The sequence below is a fragment of the Xyrauchen texanus genome, chromosome 25, assembly GCF_025860055.1.
Source record: "Xyrauchen texanus isolate HMW12.3.18 chromosome 25, RBS_HiC_50CHRs, whole genome shotgun sequence".
Lineage (NCBI taxonomy): Eukaryota > Metazoa > Chordata > Actinopteri > Cypriniformes > Catostomidae > Xyrauchen > Xyrauchen texanus.
In genome coordinates this window covers 11,976,552-12,001,942 of record NC_068300.1, presented here as the reverse complement: position 1 = coordinate 12,001,942, position 25,391 = coordinate 11,976,552, and the positions used below count along the sequence as shown (strand labels likewise).

Sequence of the window (25,391 nt, the reverse complement as noted above, 5' to 3'; positions counted from 1 at the left end):
TTTACAGATATTGAAATATATTGTGTAAATAAATCTTTGGCCAAATGTTATTAAAATGCATGTTGAATATTTGGTTTCATAGAAGAACATGTCTAAGTGTCTTATTGCTGATTTTAAAAGATTATTTATAATCAGATTTTGATAGAGCAACTGGGTTTGCTTATTTGTTGTTTTAGCATTATGAGTTCTTGTCCGCAAATATGTTTGATTTACACATTGTTAGTTTAGGATATTTGCTCTTTCTATTTTGGGCATTTGCGAGAGTGTTTATCGTATGTTTTGATTATATTATTGTACTACTGTTTGATTTTTCACTGTATTGAGATTTTTAGGGGTTGCAGAATAGATCCCCTTGTGAATCAGAATAAAAAGCTACACCTTATAATAAGGCCTTGATGTTCTATTCCTCCCTGCATAAATTCCACCAGACTTAAATTAAACTGAATTAGAAAGGGAGTAGGGACATTACAGGAAGCTTGAAAACAACGGACTAGTAGGGGCAAGTTGTAGGGACTCGTTTATAATACAAGAGAACAACAGAACTTAGAAAGATATTTAACAACAGTATGCTTCAGGGCAAGTTCCCTTTAAAAAAAGATTTATTGTAATAAATAACAGCTGTCATAGACAAAATGAACTCCCACAGCAATGCTTTGGCTCCTTCAAGCTATCCCTTATCCTAAAGCCATGATCTGTGCCTGCCTTTTACCAAGCCACTGAAGCATTTTACATTATTTACAAAGACACAACTTTTTTCGAAAAGTTTTAATTACTTTGGTACTCTCAAAAATTTGCAAGAATCATGATTACCTAAACACATCCAACACATCAGACATTTCAATGACATTTACATTACTGAAATAGTAAAGGAATACTATATAAAGTTCAGAAAAAGGATATAAAATACATTTGTTCATAAATAGCAAAGCTTACATTAGATTTGTCATCTGCCCTCGCAGCAGATTTGACAAGTGTATCATAAAAAGTCACATTTGTGCAGCAAATGCAATGCAAATGTAAACTTTAGTGTTATACGCACAGCACAACACAATAACACGAGGACCCAAGTAAACATTGATCTACAACAAATTTGAACATGCTTTCCATTGCTACAGAAACAAAATACATATATAAAGACAGCCTCCACTTAGGATCCCCCATACTTTTTCATTTCAACCGATCTCTCCTGAAATCAAGTTTGTTTTGGATTTTGGTCTTTTATAGATGAACAATCCTTCTTATCTCCTGGCTCTTTTGCACTTCCCATCAACTTGTGCTTGAAGAACAGTTTTATTCTTGAAGAAAACAACACCGAAACAAAAAAACTAAACAAAAAAATAGGACAACACGGGGGAAAAAAACCCCACTAACATCATGACATCTTTTCTATGAGCCCTTCATTCATTATAATGTCAAAAGTTCAAACTCTAATGCTTGGCAGAAAAGAGAGGAGATGATAGGCTTGTCTGGAGCACAGAGTGGAAGTTAGGAAAATGTATAATCAGGCTCAGTCTTGGTTAAAGGTGTTGTTTGCAGGTGTTCCCGAGATCAGAAGTTGAACTGAATTTCAGAACTTGAAGAGGTCTATAAAATGCTGTGGTGAGACCGGAGTGAGGCAGCTGTCAGGATCATTTGCTGTGCAAGGATGTCCCGAGTCCTGTGATAAAGAGAGAGAGGGAGGTCAAAACTAGATTTTTATATATTATGAACAAATTTGAGTTTCAGTGCAAAACTCGCCAATATGTTGCTACGGGATGCTCCGTTCCGTGACATTGACCCCATTCTGACAAGTTACTTACAAGTGTTATCTCCCATCATACATCTTTGCATCGATTCAGATGCATTTATATTTTCCTGCAGCAGCCACAGAGACATGGGTTCTAGTCATGTGGAAACCAGCAAGTAATCGCATTCGCATTTTCGCTCTAATATTCAATTTTTTACTCTGAAAGTTAGGTTTAAAGTTTGGGTCCCAGCATAGGATTAACAAACGAGCATTCACGTCATGTCGGAATTACTTTAATTACGAGATTCCTAGTTGCGAAAAGCATTTGCATCTTCACAGAACTCGTAAATACAAGTTGTAAACTATAAATTCTATGAGAGCTCTGACTAGACAGTCATGCGTTCCATTCAAAGTGGGATATGGGATATTCCGATTTTGATATCTCCAATCTCAGACCATAAAAGGTGTTCCAAACAAACCTGCAATGCTCCCGTTAGCTTAGCAGGTATTCAGGTGTCACCAGATGTCTCCTAGCAACCAAATTGCGATGCGTTTCAATGCTAGCATTTGTTCTACGAGTATCCTATTGTCAAAAGAGAGTATAATTTACTGTTTTACACGCCTGTCTCTGTAAACGTTGGATAAACAAGTTGTATGATCATGTTATGTAGGAACTTGGACAAACTGATGCTTTTTATTTGCTTAAAAGTGACATGATTTTGTGACATCATCGTCATGCACCCGCATCTCTGTGAAATCGGAGTAGAGGATTTCCGCACGAGTTTAAGTTGGAAGTCCAACTTCAAGTGGTGTTCAATTGCACTTTTCCAAGTAGGAAATTAGAAATTCAAACTAACAGAGTTGAATGGAACGTAGCATTAAATAAAAAAGTACCTATATGACAGCTTTGCAGCAGCCTCAACAGTTTAAGGTAGTGAACACATCTTTTTGTTTGATACGTATGCCAATTTTTTCTGCCATTGTTACCTTTTCCTTAAACATTTTGCAAGAACATATAGAGGTGCATTAATGTAGTAATACATATTTTGCAGTTATCAATAACAAAGCCACTTTGATGTTAGGAGTGTTGCCACAGAAACTATTAACTTCCGAGGTTTAAAAAGGTGAACAGCTCTAGGTAGAATCTCATAAGTACAATAAATCAGACGTGCTGTGAACGCAGCAAAAATATGAATTCCTTTTGACTGTATTACATCATTTACAATTAAAAACAACTCTCTTTTGGCGCCACTCTGTGGACATTTCACCCAGTTAATCCAGCTTCAGCAACCGGTGGCAGAAGTTTGAATTTCAGTAAGCACCGACCCATTTAAGCAGAAGAACTTTCGACATACTGTCGCAAAATTCAAAGGGAGGTCACTTTAAGGTGATTGCCAGGATGTTCTGGATGATTGCTAGGGCATTATTAGGTCATAAAGAGCACACACTGAAGTGTCTATGATATTCTGGCCCCAAGATATGGCTTGGGTTTTAACGTCTAAAAGGCGGAAATCATAAATTCGATTTCTTCGAAAAGTAATAGCACACCTATACTCAATAAGTCGATTTGAGGCATCACCACTGGCCATAGTACAAACATTGCAGCACAAATGTAATACTTAGGGTTACAGATTTGAACAAACCCCTAAACCTAAATATGAGCAACAATAATGCTTGACTTTGCAAGCAACACTAATCGTATATATGTACACAAATGTGAGAATGAGTTAAAGCAGTGTGTGGAACATTAGTTTAAGATGTAGGACAGTGGTTTCCAAACTTTTTACAGTGGTGTACCCCTTCAAACATTCAACATTCTTTCGCGTACCCCCTCTCTAACGCATAGATCAAATTCACACAAGGTCATTTGAAAATATGTCTGTTTAACACTTATCCATGTAAAACAACTCTCTTATATTAAACATGTTATATCAATCATATACATACTGAATAAATGACTTACCGATTCAGATGGAAATGCTAGATATGATTTAACTGCATAACTTGAAAACTCCCCCCTCATCACGCGTCGTGGTATGCAAGAATAGCGTTCGGTTCTGTGCCTGGAATTGCGCATAATTGCAGGTACAGCATTGCCGGCCGAAATCGAGCATTGAGGGTAAGTATCTGTGCAATTGTGCGGTCAGCTCAAGGTGCTTTTTTATGTCACATTTGACGCTGTTTAGCAAGGTTGAGCTCATTTGCTGAAAAAACATGCAACAATGTAAAAAAAGGTCTATACCGTGCGAGCAAATGTGATTAAAACATACTGCGTGTGAATATGGAAAATGATTTGGTGCTGCTGAATGTCTGGCACATGTCATCAAAGCTTATGAATTTATACCATCAGAATCAAAACTCGCTACGCATCTAACCTTCAATACAAATTGCGTTTTAACTGCGAAGAGAAACAATAAATAAAAACGTGGACGACTGACATGTGCGAACAGTGAAGTATTTTACATGCGATCACTAAGCTACATCACCAAGTACTGGGCAGGGCTGACGAAAAAAGATACTTGTGTGACGCAGGACGAATGACGCGTGAATAAATGCATTTTTTAACCACAAAATATTGGGTTATTTCATTGCATATTTTTCTGACCTTTTATGACACAACCATTTAGGTGTTTCTACACTAGAGGGCACACAAAATATTTTTTTCCAGTGAGAAATACATGAACTGGGTTTGAATGTTATTTTAGACAGTGATGAAATTGAAACAACGGTAAATCTCAGAATGTCATTCGCGTACCCCGATTGTCACTTCACGTACCCACAAGGGTATGCATACCCCAGTTTGGGAAACACTGATGTAGGAGATTATGATGTGGAACACACTGAAGACATACAATAAAGAAGGCTGATAGATACAATCAAATAATAGTACTTCAAAAATATGTGATCAAATACAAACGATTTGAGCAGACTGAATTGCAAGACATAATGAAGACAGGAACAATAGAGGAAGAGAAAAGGAAGATAAACATAGCTGATGAAATAAAACAAATGACACTATACAGAAACTAATTTAGATGGCAAGTTGATTAAAGATTTAACTTGTACCGTAAAGAGCAAAGCCAGGTGTCTATCCTTTAGGAGATAAGGGACCAGGAGGAGAACAGGAAAGGGAATCAGCAACAGAGTAAAAGGGCAAAGGTTAAAGTTAAAGGGTGCAGAGGTGGGCTGATATTACAGAGGACTCAGTCACTCAAGCAGATACAACCTTAAACTGTTGGAAATCATTTTTTAGAAGTGAATGTGTTAATGAACGTTAAGATTGAGCCTTCATAAAGATAAAGATTTAATATATGGAAGCAATAATCTAATTGGAGTGCTACATCAGAGGGCATTTTCCTCACAAAAGGCTATTTTATGGCTACAAAATACTATGAATATAGCGTACAAGTCATTAGAAATCAAGGCGAAAATGTTTGAGATCAGAAATGGAGGGTTCCATACATTCCAGAAGAGGATGCTACAGTGCTTGCAGAACTGCAGAGTGTCTCCATACTGTTCTTTCTGAGGGTAGTATTTCTGAAGTGTGAAGAACATCAGCTTCCAGTCCACATGGCCCTTCTCTGACAAACTCAAGTGCCTGCAGAACTGAATACAAACAAACAAACACAAAGGCCTTTGTGAGAGTTGCTGAGGAACAGAGGCTTCCCTCACACTCCCTGTTAACACTGTTTGGAGTCTGGCTCAGTTTATAGATCTAGAACCTCCTAAGACCTGTGCTGCCATCTTGTGATCAAATTAAGCCAATGATTCTTTGCTTTCCTAAAGATGACAAAATATTCAGCACAATTTTTCTCTAAGAAGGTTTTACATTTTCATTATGATGAGCTCATAAACGATTAAGAATCTCAAACATGGGCTTATGCACACATTCATACCTATGTCCATTTATGTGTTATTTACTTAATAAATACTTATTTCAAACTGTGCAATAAATATGTAACAATGCAATGTTGCCCTTTAGGTTGGACTTGTAAACACAGTGCTTGGGTTGAATGTCGCAACAATGATAATGTTATTTCAATTACATCCAGCAGTATGAGACAAATTCACTTTGCAACTCAAATTTAACCAGTTTGTGTTGATTGTTCGTTATTCCATCCATCCATCCATCCATCTTCAACCGCTTATCCGAAGTCGGGTCGCGGGGGCAGCTGCTCCAGCAGGGGGCCCCAAACTTCCCTATCCCTAGCCACATTAACCAACTCTGACTGGGGGACCCCGAGGCGTTCCCAGGCCAGTGTGGAGATGTAATCTCTCCACCTAGTCCTGGGTCTTCCCCAAGGCCTCCTCCCAGCTGGACGTGCCTGAAACACCTCCCTAGGGAGGCGGCCAGGGGGCATCCTTACCAGATGCCCAAACCACCTCAACTGACTCCTTTCAACGCAAAGGAGCAGCGGCTCTACTCCGAGCTCCTCACGGATGACTGAGCTCCTCACCCTATCTCTAAGGGAGAAGCCCGCCACCCTTCTGAGGAAGCCCTTTTCGGCCGCTTGTACTCGCGACCTAGTTCTTTCGGTCATGACCCAACCTTCATGACCATAGGTGAGGGTAGGAACAAAAATTGACCGGTAGATCGAGAGCATTGCCTTTCGGCTCAGCTCTCTTTTCGTGACAACGGTGCGATAGAGCGAGTGCAATACCGCCCCCGCTGCCCCGATTCTCCGGCCAACCTCCCGCTCCATTGTCCCCTCACTCGTGAACAAAAGACCCCGAGGTACTTGAACTCCTTCACTTGGGGCAAAACCTCATTCCCTACCTGGAGTACGCACTCCATCGGTTTCCTGCTGAGAACCATGGCCTCAGATTTAGAGGTGCTAATCCTCATCCCTGTTCGTTATTCATCTAAAGCAATTAAAAATTCTTGTGTCTCTCTCACCTGTTTCTCAGCAAAGTGAAACTGGCACAGTTTCTTCCACAGTTGCCGGTCCTCGCTGAGCATGTGCAATGTTGGTGTGGCTTGTCCCAGGTTAATGATATCACAGGCATCAGTAAACTTAAACAGGATGTTGCTTTGCATGTGCAGAGGGAGGTCGCTCAGTGTCATCCCATTTGAAACTTGCTGCAAAGAGACGTTTGACAGAATGATCTGGATTTAAGTTAAGCTTAATCGACAGTATTTGTGACAATGTCAATTTCCACAAAACAATAATTGACTCGTCCTCCTTTATTTTAAAGGAATATATCAGGTTGAGTATAAATTAAGCTCAAGTGACAGCATTTGTGGCTTAATGTTGTTTACCACAAGTTTTAACAGAAGAATTAATGCAAATGCTTTTATAAAATTATGAGCTTCACATTTCTGCCTTAAACCCTCCAAAAATGGTACCCATTCACTTCCATTGTAAGTACCTCAATGTAACCTCGATTTTTGCTTCTTTTTTTTTTTTTTAAAGAAAAGGAGGGACGAGTAGAAATTATTTCTGTGATTGCGGTAATAAACATTATGCCACAAATGCTGTAGATTGAGTTTATTTCGTATTGAACACAGAATATACCTTTTAATAAATCAAAAATTATAGTTACAGTAAGGCATTTATAATGGAAGTGAACGGGGCCAGCTCATAAATGTTAAAATACACACAGTTTAAAAAGTATAGCCATAAAACTTAAACATCATTCATGTTAAAATGATTTTAGTCTGATAAAATTGCCTACTAAGCTTATCTATTTAAAGTTACATCCCTTATTACAATTTTGTTGCCATAACAACAAAACTGTAATCAGTAACTTTACACAGATAAGATTAGAAAGTGATTGTATCACACTGTATTCATGTTAACATGCATAATGTTTGCATCTTGGGGCTATACTTTTGAAACGGTGTGTATTTTAGCATTCATGAGCTGGCCCTGTTCACTTCCATTATAAGTACCTTACTAAATCACCCAAAGACAAACACAAAAACCTATATAAACACACTGAAAAGGCTACCTTTGGAATGTGTAAATTGTTGAGCTGCTGCTGCCAGTTTAGGATAGTTTCTAAACGGCAAACCCAAATGTTGATGTTGCCAACCAGCACAGACTTCCCGACCTCTCGCATGAGGATGTAAAGGGTGGAGCTAAGATCGTGCAGCAAGGCCTTGATCAATCGCGGGTTCTGATGGTCATCCAAAACTGGACAATGTAAAGAAACAAACACCCAGAAAAACAAAACACTTATTAAGTGAAGCATATATATCATTACTGAAATATACAAAAATATGGCATTTTTTCTACATAGAAAACTGAAAAAATCATCCAATCAAATAGCAGAATGTTAATCTGTGAATAATGTAGAAAGATCAGCACTCGCTCACCTTTCCTCACGATCTTCTCCAGGACATTAAAATAGTTTTTCTGAGCAGCTCCACTTAAAGACGTCAACTGGGACTTGGCAATTAACTGCAGAAGCTAAGAGGGATAGAAAGAGAGGGACAAAGAGAGAGTTTGAGTCAGAGAAAGAGAAACGGGCTCCAGTATTCCTTGTGACAATAACAGTGAAGGTTCACCAAAGTTGGAACATCTTACTTTGACCACATAGTTGAATCTGCGCACATCCTGAATGGCACTGGAAAAGTCCAGTCGATTAAAGGCCTCACCCAGCGTACAGTACCCATGTCTCTACAACATCAAACACAAATTTTGTATTAGAAAACACTCTCTAAATGACAGGCCATGGAGGGGAGGGGTTGAATAACTAAGAGCGATTTGTGACATCAGTCAAAAAGGAAAGTTGGGTAACACTTTACAATAAGGTTGTATTCGTTAACATTAGTTAATTAAATCAGTTAACATTTACAATAATTTTACAGCATTGATTAATCTTGGTTACTGTTAATATCAACGTATACTAGTATATTTCGGGAATCGCTTTGTTAAAGGGATAGTTTCTTTCTTCTGCAAAACACTTTTGAAGAGTTGTAGAAAAAGATCCAGGCTCAGCAGGTCCATAGAATGGGAAAGGATGGTGATTAGATATTTGTAGGTCCAAAAAGCACAGATAGTCAGTTTAAAAGTAATCCATCCTGTCTCCAGCAGTGACATTAATGTCTTCTAAAGTGAATCGATCACTTTGTGTGCGAAAAAGAACTATGTTTAAGCACTTTTTAATTAGTCCAGTCAGCCATACACGAATGGCCGAATTTACTCAAGTGCTCCCGTGAGGCAAGCGCGTTGGCACATGAACATGCTTTTTGGACCTACAAATATCTAATCACATCCACTCCCATTCTAAGGACCTGCTGAGCTTGTATCTTTTTCTACAAATCTTCAAAAGTGTTTTGCAGAACAAAGAAAGTCATACACATCTCAGATGGAATGAGGGTGAGTAAATGATCAGATTTTAAATTTTATGGGTTAACTATCCCTTTAATGTAATATGACCTCACAATGAACAATTGTATTTTTATAAACTAACCTGCAGTTTTATCTTGCAGTTTTGCACTTTTGAATGTGCAGCAAGGATTGCCCTGAAGCACTTTGTTTACATTGAAGCACATCATTCTGCGTTCAGAATGTGCATAAGTGGTTTTGTGAGGCTTTTTGGGAGCCTTTCTAATTTCTTACTTAAATAGTTTTGTGCAATATTATGTTATAGTTATTGAGCCTATTTTTTAGCAGAATATCTGTTGGTCACCATGTTGAAATCCTGCACTTAGCGTCCGTATATCCGTCCAAAAGCCGTGTGATCACTGTCACGTTAACATAACGGAGCCTAATTATATATTATCCTTAACACCGACTAGTCGATGAATCGTTCAAACAACTGACTGACTAGTTGTGATTATGAAAACAGGTTGTTTGCACATCCCTATTTTCAAATGTTATCAAGTAGATCCTTATTGTAAAGTGTTACCGAAAGTTGTTTCAGAGGCAGACAAAATTACAATGTTTTGATGAAAATAGGGTCAGTTTTCATTTCATACTGACTTTAAGTATAATATTATATGACTGTTTTGTTACTGGCTACTCCATAAGCATATTACATTTTGATTAATATAATCCATCTCCCACCTCTCTAGTGCTCTCCTTCTGAACGTAGATCCATTTCTCCTGAAACAAAACTAAGGGGAAAAAGTAAAAAAAAAAGTTAGAGCAGTGATCACTTGTTTTATATCTTATAATTATTGGGTAATTCTCTTTAAATTAAGCACAGACACTTATTTGATAATCAGCATCATTTATCAAGCATTACTTATCAGTTAGTAACTACTGCACTGGTCTACATATATTTAGTCCATCGCTATTCAAATTTATCTGAGAAACAGTACAAGTGCTAACATGCAGCTCTAGTCCATTAATAAATCTTTGTTGTGATAATTAAGAATGGTAATTTTTACACTCTGATTTTGTGTTGTTGTTGAAAAGGTCCTTTTTTCTCTTCTTGGCAGCTAGTTCACAGACATCTCCCACATACACATTCTCCTTGTTGTCATTATCCAACCTGAAGAGAAAATAATGTAAAATTAGTTACCACTGCCCAAAAGCTTATAGGCTTTAGACAATTGACCTGTAGTTCAGCAGAAGACACACAGGTCGAGTGTTGTATATATGTTTTTCTAGTCTAAAACTATCCAGACACCTACATGCATCCTCAAAAAGCCAAAACCAGACTGCTTTGTATTTTCACATTTCCTTGTAGTCACAGCAAACCCTGACCTTAGGTCGCTTTCCATGACAGCACGGTCAGATTCGGGTGTTTTTAGCTCAGTCAGTATTTAGCATCTGAATACATAGCAAACCAGTTTGCTGTCATCTGTTCTATGCTGCTCCAGACAATAACAACCGAGGTCGACAGTGACATACACAGTTCTAAAAACAGATACCTGACTTCCCACATGCCACATACACACTTCCTTATTGTTTCTACCTCCACTGAATGCAGTATTGTTACTAGCAAAACAATATAACCAGTACTGGATAAGCTACTCTAAAAAAAGTAACTAATCACTAACTACTAATTACATCTTCTACAGTTCAATTAGATTAATGTACTAATTACTGTCTGAGAAGTAATTTCATTACTTATTACTGATTACTTAATAAAACTCTCAACCTCAACCAGATGAAAAATACAAGGATAGACATGAAATTGCTCTTTTAATTCTTTCAAATAAATCATCTAAAATCAAATAAATTATTCATGAACTAGCCAAATAATTTAAGGGGGCTTCATTAAATTAGAAAACATACATTTTAATATTAGATGTTAAATTTTGATCTTAAATTCACTTGTTTTATATAGAATTGTTTTATAGTCTATAACAAGGGTCGGCAACCTTTTTGACACGGAGTGCAATTTATTATTTTCCTGGTCAATGGCTGTGCCGACGCCCATCTTGTGAAATTGCTTTAATGAAAGAAAACCTGTCCTTTTGCACAAAACGAGTGCACACAAAATTTGATTACTGATCACAAAATTGTGTGGAATCTTACATATTTCTTATATTATGTCATATATTCTCATATGTCATAGAGGTAATCACTAGTACTCAAGCAACAGCGAGAGAGGAGAAGGCTATATTATTTATATGAAGTTTTTAGCACCTGCATTCCAATCGACATCTTGATGTAATCCTTTCTCATGATCATGCAGCGCGTTTTCATCAGCTGATATCAAGATTAAACACCATTAAAGTGTGTCGAGACTCGCACTAAGCATGAAAGCTATTCGCGCATCACAAGCCGTCAACTATTTAGCTTGTAAAATACTGAAAATGTATATCCAGGTTTAATTTATATTTTTATAGATTTTTGAACCCCACGATGTGGGTTAATATTTTCTCTTTTAATCATTTAATGTAATTTTGAGAGTGACCATGGCTTAAGGAGGGTGTGCCTGTATGCTGAGTTGAAAATCTCAAAGATTAATAGTGGTGATTTCCTTATTACATATAAGTGTTGTTCTGAAAGCAAATCGAAACACGGAATGTAGGCTGTCATCCGCGAAGTCTGACCAAAGCAAATAGAGCACATTTACACGCGTGAACAACCGAACGCGAAACGCTGCCGGCTCATGATGCACGAATGGTTTGCACGTGCTGCACGAGTCTGTTGTGTATACGGCAGTCTCGTCACATTGTAACTTTTTGTTTAGCCTCCCATTCAGCACATGAAAGCATGCTGCATGATCATGAGGAAGAATTACATCAAGATGTCGATTGGAATGCATGTGTGGCATTTCGTGTCAATAAAAAAAGGTCTACTCCTCTCTCGCCGTTGCAGGCATGCCAGCGATTACCCCTCCATGTTATTGCCATTGGTTGCTGACCCCTGGTCTATACTTTGTAAATTAAAAAGTAATTTAATTACAGTAATTAATTACTTAGTAATGCATTACACCCAACACTGCATATAACCCATGGCTGGTGTATATAGTGTAGTCTAGTGGTTAAATATCTAAGCTGGTAAACAAAAGATTGTAGGTTCGAACACCAAAAGGGTTGATCTCCTTCACTATTGTCCCCTTGATCAAGGAGCTTAAACTCGGTTACTCCAAGAGCTAGTTTAGATTAATGACTTAATAAATGACCATAAAGGTAGAATGAAGGGGACTTTCCTTAATAATATGCAACTATATTGTCATATTTAAGAGCGATTCTTACTCTTCCAGGCCAAGTTCATTGATGTTATCTCCCAAGTTGAGGCCGAAGTAGTCAAAGCGCTTCCATCCATCTTCAGTTTTGATCCAACTCCAGCCTGGTGATCTCCAGTCTTGGCCCAAGAACGGCATCTTCTTCCACCTGTTCCAGAGATCTGAATATAAGAGACTCTTATCTTATAAAAAACATTATGACACATCAAAGGCTTAACATACCTAAAACAATATCTCTATAATCAGATTAAATAACAATAATTACAGGTTTAAAATACTTCTTTAACTATTTACATTTAACATTTGATCTGTTTCAAAAACAAAAAGTGATGTATTTTTTTTCTTTGTATATTATAGATAAGCTCCATTGTAATTTGGCTTGCAAAGCAACTATAGCCAATACATTTGCTCAAAAGCAATGCCTGCTAAAAGCCTTCTCTAGCCAAACGACGGCAAAACCCTAATGACAGCATATCCCTCTACGTCTGTCTTTGATATAAAAGCATATCCATGTATTTGTACAGATAAAATACGTATATTTAACTTAACTTACAGCAGTTCCTTTGTTATGTTGATAATATTCTGCTTTTCTTAGAATATTGACGGAAGTAAACAGTCAGAATAGCGGAATGCGAGACACGCCCCCCAGTCGTTAGTGATTGGTCCTCGTGTTCATATTTATTTTGTTGCTACCCGGAATTCCATAGCTGATTGGTTCACTGACCCGTCGATCACACTCTGTTTTCTCCAGCGTTCCCTGCCGCGGCAGCTTGTTACTAGGGCTGTTCGATTCCAGAATTTTAGGAATCGACTCTGATTCAGAGTTTTGGACTCATTTTTTCGATTCTCTTTCGATTCCGAAAAAGATTACGATTTAAAAGTTAAATCTCATAATAAACAGCTTACTACTAAGCATAGTTTGCACTATTTATAATAGTATGAATTACTTTACTATTAATAGATCCATTCTAAATTTAAATCAGGGCCTATGCACATACCAAAACATTATGCTTTAATCTCATGAGATACATTTGAGACAAGATTGAGTAGATAGTTAAAAGAACTACCGCAAATAATATTGAAAGCACCATTGAAAATGTCTATTACTACTCACAAGTTCTTGTTTAGAAAGAGGTTTACATTAGAATGCCCTGGTTGCTATACTGGTTAATCTAATCAAATTATATATATATATATATATATATATATATATATATATATATATATATATATATATTATATATTATTATTATTATTATTATTATTATTATTATTATTATTATGTGTATTTCAAATTTTTGTTTTTGAATTTGTTTTTATAAAATAATTTTAACGGAATATTGTGTAAAGGGTAGGTATATATATATATATATATATATGCTAAAGGTTTTTAAACACTGTTTAAATGGCGAGTAGAGAAACTTTATATTCTCACTTTTATAAGTGCTGCTCGTTGATCATTTAAACTTCAATGTACCGATTTGTTGATGTGAGGAATCTAACTCAACTCTGCCATTTCCTTGTTGCAGGCTTGTGTTGTAACATCGGGGAAGTTGTTATTGTATGCCAATTTACTGTCACAAATTTGGCATGTTACTTGTGTAATCCAAAGGAAAATACCGGCAGACTATACAGGTCTAGAAAACCGATGTGTTGAAGGGCTTGTGTGATTGCTTCATACAGATGAACAAACGGACTCCAGCTTTGGAGTCGATTTCAACGTTTCGAGACGATTCTCGATTCCCAACGCATCTGAATCGATTCCCAGCCCTACTTGTTACACCTGACTCCGACCTTTGCGCATGTTTTCATGTGCAAAGTAGACCTAATATAGGCTTATTTATAGTCCTTTTTGTCAGTTGGTATCAGAGGCAGTGTTTAAAAAGCATGATTAAAACTCATTAAAAAAAGACTAATTCATATTATTAAAACACAAAAACAAAGAAACACTTGAAGGGATAGTTCACTCAAAAATGTAAATTCTCTCACCATTTGCTCACTTTCATGCCATCCCAGATGTGTATACAGAACACAAATGGAAATTGTTAGAAGAATATTTCAGCTCTGTAGGTCCTTTAAATGCAAGTGAATGGTGGCTAGACCTTTGAAGCTCCAATCACCACATAAAGAACTTTCAGAAGTGAAAGTGGAGATTTATAGTATAGATTTATAGTAACCACTGGGGTCATATGGATTACTTTTATGCTGCCTTTATGTGATTTTTGGAGTTTGAAAGGTCTGGTCACCATTCATTTGCATTGTCTATTTTCCTAAAAAAAAATCTTAATTTGTGTTCTGCAGAAAATAGAAAGTCATACACATCTAGGATATCATAAAATGATGAGAGAATTTTCATATTTGGGTGAACTATCCCTTTAAAACAGTGGACAGAGGCAAGAACTAAACAAAACAAATTGGAATACTAACTCTGTCCCATTATATGTCATCCAAGACAAAGTACATACTCAGTAAATATATTCTTCCTATCGAGACAAAATATGACTGTGACCCAACTGTACAAAGTTAAGTTGGGATAGGCTAGTTGACACTTTTTTTTTTACTTCAGTCAGGGAAAAAGATACAGTTACTTTAACAAATCTTTTGAGCAGAAGTGTAGTTAATACTAAATGGGGAACGTTGTCACAATAGAAAACTTCTGTTTTGACCCAGATGTGAGAAGAATAATTATTGATTGACTTACGGTATAATATCTAAAGTTAAAAATAGCATCTTCCAAAAAAGCAACACACAAAAGTATCAAACCATTATTTTAGTCAACAATTATTAATTAATTATTCAATGACATGAATAAATTACAAAATCTAAAACATGTTACAACTTATCCGATATCAATACTCTGACCTGATATTTATGAAAATTACTGTTGTCCTGAAATCCACTAGAGGAAAAAAGCATTTATTTAATTCTACTTTAGACACAAAACTCTTCCTGAGAAATTGCCCTTGTGACAACTTCCTTATGTAATAACTAACCCCAAACTCATATCTAGGTTAAACCTCACCTACAGTAGGTGAGAGGTGCAACCAAGCTGCTAGGTACAGTCAGGGATGTATTATAACTTGCAAAGGCCCTGGGGCCAATTATCTCCAAGGCCCAACTTCAAAAGATGTTTGGTGGTTGGGGGGTGGTGTGTTTTCACTTTCATGCCCAAAAGTTGTTGGGGTGGTTTTCGGTTTCATTGTTGATGGGTATTTGAGTGGGGGATCACCAAACTAGATCGCTGGGGGGGCTGGTTTCATGCACCAAAGTTGTTGAACGGGGGGTTTCGCTTTCATGCCCAAAAGTTGTTGGGGTGGGGTGGTTTTCATTTTCATTGTTGATGTGTTTTTCGAGCGGGGGATCTCTAAACTAGATTGCGCAACCATAAAATCCCAGGGCCCCACAGGCAGTCAAGGGCCCCTTGTAATCAAGGGCCCCTGGGCACTGGCCCCATTGGCCCAGTCGGTAATCCATCCTTGGTACAGTATTTGAAAATTCACAAGGAAAGGGCAACCAGTGGGACACAAACACCAAACTAGAAGACAAGTTGACACTAGTCTTAAGCACTTATTAGGTAACTTATTGCATAACTTTAATATTATTTGTATATGTGTAATTATGAAATTTCTATTTCTGCCTTGACAAACTAAATCCCTCATATAACCAATGAATTAAGAATCAGGACTTTTTTTTTTAAAGGCTTCTTGAATCGTGAATTCCTCGAAAGAGAGATTTTTTACAAGGACTTTGCTCAGAATAGCAGCTACAGTGTAACACCTTTGAACTGCATACACACATTATAATTTGTTTAATGTAGACAAAAATTCAAAAAATGCATCCATTACTTATACAGTTCTTTTGGTTTCAGGGAGGTTTTGGAAAAAAACAGTCAGTTTGAATCACCGTTTTGACTTGACAATGATATGAGGATTATTCTGACATACGCCTAATGCAGGAAAACAAATGTGCTAGAGGTACCAAATTCATTCAAAGTAGTTTAAAGGCCAGCAACCCTTTACTGCAAGATCAAACCTGCCTGACAGTCTGCAAATAGGGGCCAGAGGGGTAACTTTTTCTGTATATGTGAAACTACTGTATATGCAAGCATGCTCAAATCTGCCCATTGCCAAATCTTTAATTAAGTGCAAAATTAAGAAGCCAAATTGAAGACTGCTACCTTGGCTTAAAAAGGTTTCAAAAATAAATTATTGATAACATACAATGATGGCATGAAGCACTGGACTCTATGCACTCTGCACTGTCAATGTCAAAATGACAAAAAACTGTTTAAAAAGGATACTTTTAATTCCTTGTTAACATAAATAATCATGCATTATGGTAATTAAAGTACTGATGGACATCTGGTTTTAGAACAGTTGAGTTTTGATTATGTTTAAGAGCTGTACACACTTTACAAGAGCTATTAAAATTTACAAACCATACAACAAATACACACACACACACTTAAGTAACAGTAACAGTTTATCCAGCGCTAGAAAGGTAAGGACATATTTTTATTGACTGATATAAAAGCATTTTCATACAAAAAATTGCATCATAACATGTTACTTCAAACACCACTTGATTGTTTGAATTTGCATGGCATGAGTAGGTAGGATATGACTAGACAGCCAGTAATCAATCAGGATACAGCCACCTAATCTTTTAACTTGTGACAGTGGCACATATTATACACCCCCACACTGGGTGTGAATTTACAATGCTTTTTCTTCAACATTTCCTCTATTACGCAACAATTGACTAAACTGTTTGTTTGAGACATTGTCTTTCCCTAGCTCAAGTCCAGGTGTTATCTTCTGCATTCCATAGCTGATAGGAAAATATTATATGGGTTGAATAAACTTTAAATGTCTCTTTAAACTATCATTTATGCAGAAATTCATGTGCAAAGCCAGTTTTCACATAACACAATGGAAACGCAATGCAGTAGAAATAAAACCTGGACTTTTAATATAAAATAGTTACATCATGGAAAGCCGAATTGACTTTTAATCATTCGCTGGATAGGGTTTGTTGATATCAACAATTCAATTTTCACTAGTTAAAATGCTTATTCTTGATGTCAGGAATGTAAATACTACTTAGTAATTAGTAATTACATTTGCACTAGTAAAAACATTAATTCTTGATATAATAAATGACACGATCACTCGCTGGAATATATGTTCTATTATACATATTTTTATATCAATAATTGCATTGTTACTAGTTCAAACGTCCATTCTTGATATAAAAAAACGAATTACAGCCAGTGACAAAGCTTATTTTTATCTCAAATGTCTTTAAACACGTTAGATATCTGGAAATGAATTTTGATATAAATATATCGGAGAGCAATTAAAGATGTCTAAAAAGTTTTTTTTTTTTTTTTTTACTAGTTAAAATCACATTACAGATACCACAAATTAACATTACCACTAGTGAAAAACAAATAACTGATACATTTTTTTATTTTTAATAGTTGCAATTCAGTTGATATCAGGAATGGACATTTGAGCTGCTAACAATGTAATTATTGATATAAAAAATGTTCACCTTACTTGTAAGAAGTGCATTGCTTTTATGTGAAATTTCAAATAGTAAGAAATTAGTTTTGCATAACCGTAATTGCGTTTTGAATAGAAGTGGATGACAGATCATTGTGAAATACTAGTAGTGAAAATACAGTTACAGAAATTAAGAATTAAATTTTTTTACTAGATGAAATTCAATTGTTGATATCAAGAACGTCTATTCATGTGGGTAAGGACATCTCACTAGTGAAAATGCAATTGTTGATATTAACAATGTATATATCCTGCAAATCATTCAAACTCAATTTGGCTTGCCATACTCAGGATGTTAGAAATCCTAAACCTGCAAACTGATTTATTAACAAAGAGCGTTTCTGATTGGCTAAAAATGTGCTGGACGAATACCTCACTTTTTTTTTTTTTTCTGAGAAAGTTGAGGTCTCAGGACAACTATTTTAATGATATATATCAGGTAGTAGGCCTATGGAGCTTTTTGTGCGTGACAAATCGCTTACAACACTTTTAAAACGACTCAAGACAAGTTAATCCAGATCTCGAAGAGTCTTTCCTGACTCCGCTGCATTTCTGCAGGTGTAAAGCCACTTGATAATCCGAGCGTTGCGCTCAACAACTGACGACCCTTGACGGACCACCTCCTGCAGTTCTTCCTCCAGAAGGCCGTAGCTACCGCCGCTGCTCCTCGATAATCCATCATCTGACGTCGAAACGCTGACGCTTCGAATTTTCAAGCTGAGGTCGTCTGAGCGCGCGCAGAAGTTCTCTTTGCCCAGGGAGTCTATGACATCACCATCGAGGCCGCAGTATTTGAAGAACGCCTCGAAGTTCGCAAAGTTTTTCGAGTAGCGCGAACTGATGTCAGAGCTCGAGCGCGCAACTCCCCTACGACTCTTACTCTCATGCTCCCGCGTTTCATCGACTCTTTTGGGTTGAGGTGTTATCGTCGTCACATCTTCTGTCTCACCTGGCTGGTAAAACTTTGCTGACCCATTTGAGACAGGTAAAATGACCCGAGAGGTCTCTTTTACGCAATCTTTACGTGTGGCGCCAAGCGCGCTGTCTTTATCATTTACCTTAGAATCGAATTTGCCACCCTGCGCCTCAGAAAACGCGTTTGTCTTGTCTTTTGAGGAGAATAACACCCTTTTAATCAATTTCCTGCTTCCGACAGGCGACCCTCTCGTGAGTTCGCACTTCTGTCTGTATAATAAAATCGAGTCAGGTCGTTTTTTCGAGCTGGTCCGTCTCACTACATTTGGATCTTCTTGATGCGGCAGTTTATCATCCTCAACATCAACACTAATGGCTTTCTTAATGAAACTGTATCCTTTTGAGGACCCTTGACTGCTCACGGAGGCAGACCCGACGCTAATGACGGGCTCTTGAGAGGAACCGACCACATGTTGGCTTTTTACATATTGAGGTTTAGTGGCCGCCAACCTCTCCACGGCACTGGCGCGTCCTTTATTGGCCTCGCTCTCCCGCTCCAACTGTCTCCTCAAGAACTCGGGCCCCTTCACAAGAATGCGCGACGCGTCCACGTCGGCCGAGCCTTGCGTTTTCTTAAGCATTTATCCAGTCAAGTGTCAAACAGATCAGTATTCCGTGTTAACTCCAGTTGCAACACTTTAAATAGTGTGGAAGGTCTGACGCCTTAGATCTGATAGTGAGAACACTAACACCTTACCTGTTCATACTACTCCTGCTCCACCCACTAACAGGTCAAGGCAACACCAGCTCTACAAAGAGAGATGTAAGGCAAAGGGTGAAGAAGAAGAACAATTCTATAACTTATATATTTATGAGGACAGTGGCTCAAAAAAGTATTTGGACACTTCAGCCACACTTAAAAATGTATGAATGTAATTTCCATTAGACAAGAAAATATCAAACAAAGCCGATTTTATGTTAAATAAAGATAGTACAAGCATACTTTACAAGCTAAATATTTCACAGAAAGAAGTTGATCGGTATAAAGACTTAAAAGCATTAGGAGACTTTCAAGTTTATGGAACGTCATCAGAAGTTGTCAGAACTTGTAGAAGTACAGTTACTCTGACAGCACTCCTGTGTGAACTTGAGGGAAATTGACTTTATACATCCACTGAAATCACCTTGAGATGTATGAACAGTGACGTTAGTTCTGAGAAAAGATCTGGAATTGTTTTTGGAGATGGCCCCTTCTATTTTACAGTTTTTTTTGCATGGAAATTGATACACTTTAAGTGTGGTTTAAGAGTCCAAGCACAGATTGAGGCCATTTGAACGCCTGAGATGCTAAACATGTCAACACGGTGAAGTTACTTTTAAGTAATTGATATTCTTGGAAATATGCATTTTAAAATTGTCTCATCATTTTCTCACCCTTATGCAGGGCTGGAAATGGGGAGACAGGGGCATAGATTCCAGGGGGGATGGGGGAGAGGTAACCCCCCCAATAATCAAAATAAGCAAGTACAACACCCCATTATTTATATCACGATCAATGAAAAAATGTAAATGCTTCACGCTTCAACACCCCCAATGTTCTAACCAAATCTCCGCCCTTGCGTGAGGAATGGCATGCTAATTCAAATGGGCTTCATTTGTTAGGAGAATAAAGAGTATCTTTTCTCCACTAAATAACCCATGAAAGCTATACGGGTTGCATCTGTGGTTGTACAGTGTTGACCATTGTGAATGACTGAATACATTCATGCAACAGATCAACAGATGCGTGTTATAGACACGGGAATCCACGGGCAACAGATCCACACGCGATCAATTTGCAAATCCATGCACTGGAAGAATGCAAAAATTATTATTTTTTTGCTCAGAATAACATCCAGATGTAGATAAGTGTGTATGTAATTTAATGAACAAGTAAATGCTGAACTGTCTGCATTGGTATTCGTCTTCGAGAATGTCTGTTCTGCAGTCTTGACATACACACACACGCAATGCTGCAAATGCCCATTCATCAAAATCCAGTAGATTAGGCAATTTCTTAAAAAAAAAAAACATTTGTTCCGAATGTTCTGTTTTGACCAAGTATTTTCATTTCTCATGTGTAATGTGGTTAAAGATTACAGAGATATAATCTCTATAATCTGAAATAAGTGTTTTATATTTTTATTTAAAATTAAATACAAATTTATCCATGATGGCAAAGCCCCATTTTCAGCTGCCATTACTCCAGCCTACTAAGAAAATAATGTGTCACATAGTCCTTAAGAAATCACTTAACATGTTAACTTAGTACTAAAGTAACATTTCTTTTTGTTAGAACAGAAATTGTTGTGCTTCTTAATGAAGTGTTGAAATCACAATATAGCGTATTTCTAAGATGAGGTATTCAATTTTTTTAGTTACTTTACACTTGCAAGACAAATTTCAGTTTTAAAAATAAACAAAAAGAAACATATTTCTCCTCAAATTCATCAATCTATGGTTCTTTTGAGAGAAGAAGGCTATTCCATCCATGCACTTCTGTTTTGAAAGAATAAAACAAACTTGATCTAACCGGGACAGAGAGAGCTGCCTTTATATGTTTTTTGACTTGCATTGTATGGGCCTACAGAGCTGAAATATTCTTCTAATAAGAAAGTCATATACACATCTTGGATGGAATGAGTGTGAGTAAATGATGAGAGATTTTCCATTTTTGGATAAACTATCCCTTTAAGTAAAAGGCCAATTAAAATGCACTCATCAGAAATGTCAAAGAAAGTGCACTGTTTCTGTAATTATGACTAAATTTCTAAATGTTTAATTGTCTGGGTGTGTCTTTAAAATGTATAATTGTCTTCACTATGTGAAGATCAACACAACAAAATACATTTTGTATGGTGGATTTCAGCACTTTGAAATTGGATTTGAACAGATTTTCTTTTTCTTGACATCTGTTTATACATTGCTTATCCTGATTCAATCTTATATCTCCTCCTCTGAGCATTAATGTGTGTAAAGTATACTTTGTTGTCAGGCAAAAATAATTTAGAATATACATACATATATATATATATATATATGGTCAAATATAACCATTGCTGAACTTCTGATTCTTGGACACTTGTGCTTATGAGACTATCATAAGAGTTAATATTAGAAGTGTTGTTATGTGTCAGTGCTTTCTGAAAGGAAGCAACATAGATGTACTACTACACATGAAATGTAATTGTCTTACATTCTCACTGAACATACCACAGATTTATGGAAGAAAGACACTGGGGGGAGATCTAGATAAATGCAGGATCTGATGAAACCAGAAGATGGCACTGTGACAGTGGGTTTTGCACAGACAAATACCACTCACATTTTCTTGAGAAATAAAAACGAATATTCTCTATGCTCATAACTTTGTTGTACTATAATTTTATAATTTCTTTTATAAGACTTTTGCTACTCTGGATCTCTGCGTCTTCGCATTGCACTGACTTCAGAGACCAACTGTCCACTTACTGAAGCACAGAAATCATGTCTTCTCTCAAACCAGATTCAGAACCATAGAAATGTATTCAGATATAATTTATGTGTTATAAGAGGCCTGCTGCTGTTCAAAATACCTAAAGCCTCCACTCCGTTATCTGGCAAGCACCCAAGGCAATAGCAGTAAACTAAAACCAATATATGGCTATTCTGACCTACAGCTTCCACTAAAGTGGATCCAGATGAGATGGGGTGAGACTCATTATCATGTCAGTCTGGTACCAGAGAAATACAGTGACACACACACACACACACACACACACACACACACACACACAGATGTAAAGATCCCACTCTGCATGGTAACACTTTATTACTATAATTACATAAAGACTGTATCAATGCACTGATATTGAATAGTGGATTGTTTGATTCAAATCCTGCAGGCCACAATGAGCACTTCTCTCAAATTTGGAGTTTTAGTTTCCACATAAAAACCACAACATGTGGAACCACAAAATGACGAAACAACCAAAACCATGACCTTCTATTAACCTCATTTACACATCCCTACAAAATTAAAGGATGTGTAATAACCATTCCATACCTTAGAATCATCACTTAGGGTCTTTCTAAAAGGATATCTGAAAGATCACATGATTTCTGATAAGAAACAGTATACCCAGTGCATTGTTCCCACTGCATAACCATCAAAATCTCCAGGAAAACAATTATATTGTTTGACTTCCCAGGTTTATCATTTGGGTCTAGAATGAGTTTTATGTCAGACCCTCAACAAACAACATTACGTGATTGGCAACACTCATAATTCTATGTGTTTTTCCCTTTCTGTCCAGTGTTGGCAACCATTAAAGAGCATATGAACAAATTATTCTGATTCGATCAGAATTGTACAACTTTTTAAAAGATCTAGTTACAGTCCGTTGACCATTTTAGAGGATGGCAGACACTGAAAATGCAGATCTATCGTTAGCACATTATTGAAACTATGTCACTTGTTCTAGCATGGGTATTTAAAAAATGAGACCAATTTGAACCCCAAAACCATTTCAACTGGTGTCATACAGTGAATTTTACTTTTGAATAATAGCAGAATCCTAAATGATCATCAACAGTAGGTCTACTAGTTCAGTAGTTAGTGATATCCTTAGAAAAAATATCAATATTTGTAGGCAAATAATTTTACCCTTGAGAAAATAAAAGTTTTATCAGCTTTCTTCTTTTGGCTTTTATTCATAAAGGTCAAAGAGAACGGACCAGTGAGAATATAATGAAAACCACATTCCAGAGTCACTGACATACACATTGCCAAACTTCAAAGGAGGTGATGTGTAAATCCAACTTACAGAGATCCAACACTGCTTCTCTATACAACAATAAAACTGATATCCATTGGCATAGTCATTTTCTTGGCCTTAACTAAGAGGAAAAGATTTTAGGAGTTTTGTGAAGCACCATTTTCTATTGTGCATGTACAATATAATTCAGTTTTATAGTATATAGTAGCATTGTATAGTCCATCACCTTTATCATATTGTACTTAGTTGCTTTGCTTAAAAGCATCTGACAAATGAATAAATGTTCATGTAATAAATTCGTCATATGCTTACAACAACATCATTGATGTATGTTGGATTTTCCCTGGCCTAACTACTTTAGATGCCTGTGTCAGAAATTGTGTATGAGTGTGCACAAATGTGTGGTGTGTAGTAAATTCACTTATCTGTTGGTGACTGCACGATCAATACACTGAAATCTAATCTGCTTTCATAACAAAGAAAGCATGGCTAAGCAGACTGGGCATCCGAGTGAAAAATAGTACATTCTAAACTTGTTCTAAATATGGTCTGGAAAACAGGACTTTCCCACAAACTTGAGCACCTCTGTATACACACTATTTCTCTTTTAAAGGCGATAGTGCTACCAATTATAGTTTCAGGATTAGGTGTATAAAAACCAGAGAGGACACCAGGAAAAAGATTCTGAATTATTATTTTGCAACTTGCTGGCAGAAGATGGAAGTGCACTATTTTGTAGACATTACCTCGGGACATAGGGAGAGCCATTGCTTGAATTCACAGGGCCTGGGTTCAGGCCTGAGGAGTAGACAATAGCACAAACCCAAACACACAATGTTTTACACAACTTATTTTCAGTGGTATCAACACTGCTGAGTTAAAGAGAAAGTTCTTCCAAATATGAATATTCTCTCATTATTTACTCATCCTCATGCCATCTCAGATGTGCATGACTTTCTGTCTTCTAAAGGGGTAAAACTGGACCTTTTATCCCAGGGCTGGGCCTATAGGCAGGGTTGGGAGGGATACTTTTGAAATGTATTCCCCTACAGATTACAGAATACATGCCGTAAAATGTAATTTTTAAAGTATTCCGTTAGATTACTCAAGGTCAATAATGTAATCTAAATACTTTGGATTACTTCTTCAGCACTGGTAGATTTGTTCACTTGTTTTGACAATAAAAACTCTGCCAGTACAGTAAGACAAAATACATGTTAAATATATATATTCTCTGAAAAACCTAAATATCTCATGTGTTGTTTCTAAAACAAGATTAATCAAATTGATCTTGTTTTAAGGATTTTTAGTTATTTTTACAGGAAAACAATAAAAAAAAATATTATCAAGAATATGATTTTTGCCCTAATATCAAAGGTCTTACTAGATAAAAAGAAATTGTGATCCAACTTGAATTTTCTTGATAAAAAATATGATCGTGTCTGGTAACATGTGCATGTAAAATGGATAGAAATAGCATTTTAGCTTAGTGTAAAGCTGACAATTTACACAAGGTTTATTTCTATTTCTTCTGCTCCAAACTTCAAACATACTTCTTTGTCTGCTCGTATGAATGCAACACATCATAATAATTAAATTTAACAAATTAAAATAAAATGCAAAGTAATCTCTTCAGTAATCAAAATACTTTTTGAATGTAACTGTATTCTAATTACCAATGATTTAAATTGTAACTGTGTTGGAATTTAGTTACTTTTATTTTGTATTTTAAATACGTATTCCGTTACTACCCAACCCTGCCTATAGGTATTAATAAAAGGTATGAGTCTG

The 25,391-nt window shown here is 36.6% G+C and overlaps 2 protein-coding genes across 4 annotated transcripts; both read right to left on the bottom strand.

Annotated features, from left to right (window-relative positions):
* Positions 1-575: 575 nt before the first annotated feature.
* On the bottom strand, positions 576-12,969 carry LOC127618871 (F-box only protein 25-like). Of its 3 annotated transcripts, none has more exons than XM_052091536.1 (11): positions 12,876-12,969; positions 12,333-12,483; positions 10,068-10,171; positions 9,742-9,791; positions 8,257-8,349; positions 8,046-8,139; positions 7,679-7,863; positions 6,624-6,806; positions 5,189-5,332; positions 4,793-4,819; positions 576-1,657 (listed from the first exon to the last, which is right to left on the bottom strand). In XM_052091536.1, the coding sequence occupies exons 2-11, from the start codon at positions 12,458-12,460 to the stop codon at positions 1,568-1,570; spliced, it is 1,098 nt and encodes a 365-aa protein (XP_051947496.1). In that variant the 5' UTR covers positions 12,461-12,483; positions 12,876-12,969; the 3' UTR covers positions 576-1,567. The 3 variants fall into 3 exon arrangements, with proteins under 3 accessions (XP_051947496.1, XP_051947497.1, XP_051947498.1); XM_052091537.1 differs by having other exon boundaries at positions 12,333-12,470; positions 12,876-12,927; XM_052091538.1 differs by lacking the exon at positions 4,793-4,819.
* A 3,718-nt stretch (positions 12,970-16,687) lies between these two features.
* Positions 16,688-19,565, bottom strand: fam110c (family with sequence similarity 110 member C). The gene has a single exon (XM_052091950.1). It carries the CDS (start codon positions 19,443-19,445, stop codon positions 18,399-18,401), a length of 1,047 nt encoding a protein of 348 aa, XP_051947910.1. The 5' UTR covers positions 19,446-19,565; the 3' UTR covers positions 16,688-18,398.
* Positions 19,566-25,391: the final 5,826 nt, after the last annotated feature.

Coding starts and splice junctions, on each gene's coding strand:
- LOC127618871 (XM_052091536.1), bottom strand. CDS start 12,460: ATGCCGTTCTTGGGCCAAGACTGGAGATCACCAGGCTGGAGTTGGATC. Junction 9,792..10,067: donor CAACAACACAAAATCAGAGT/GTAAAAATTACC, acceptor TTTTCCCCTTAG/TTTTGTTTCAGGAGAAATGG. Junction 8,350..9,741: donor AGAAGGAGAGCACTAGAGAG/GTGGGAGATGGA, acceptor TTGATGTTGTAG/AGACATGGGTACTGTACGCT.
- fam110c (XM_052091950.1), bottom strand. CDS start 19,445: ATGCTTAAGAAAACGCAAGGCTCGGCCGACGTGGACGCGTCGCGCATT.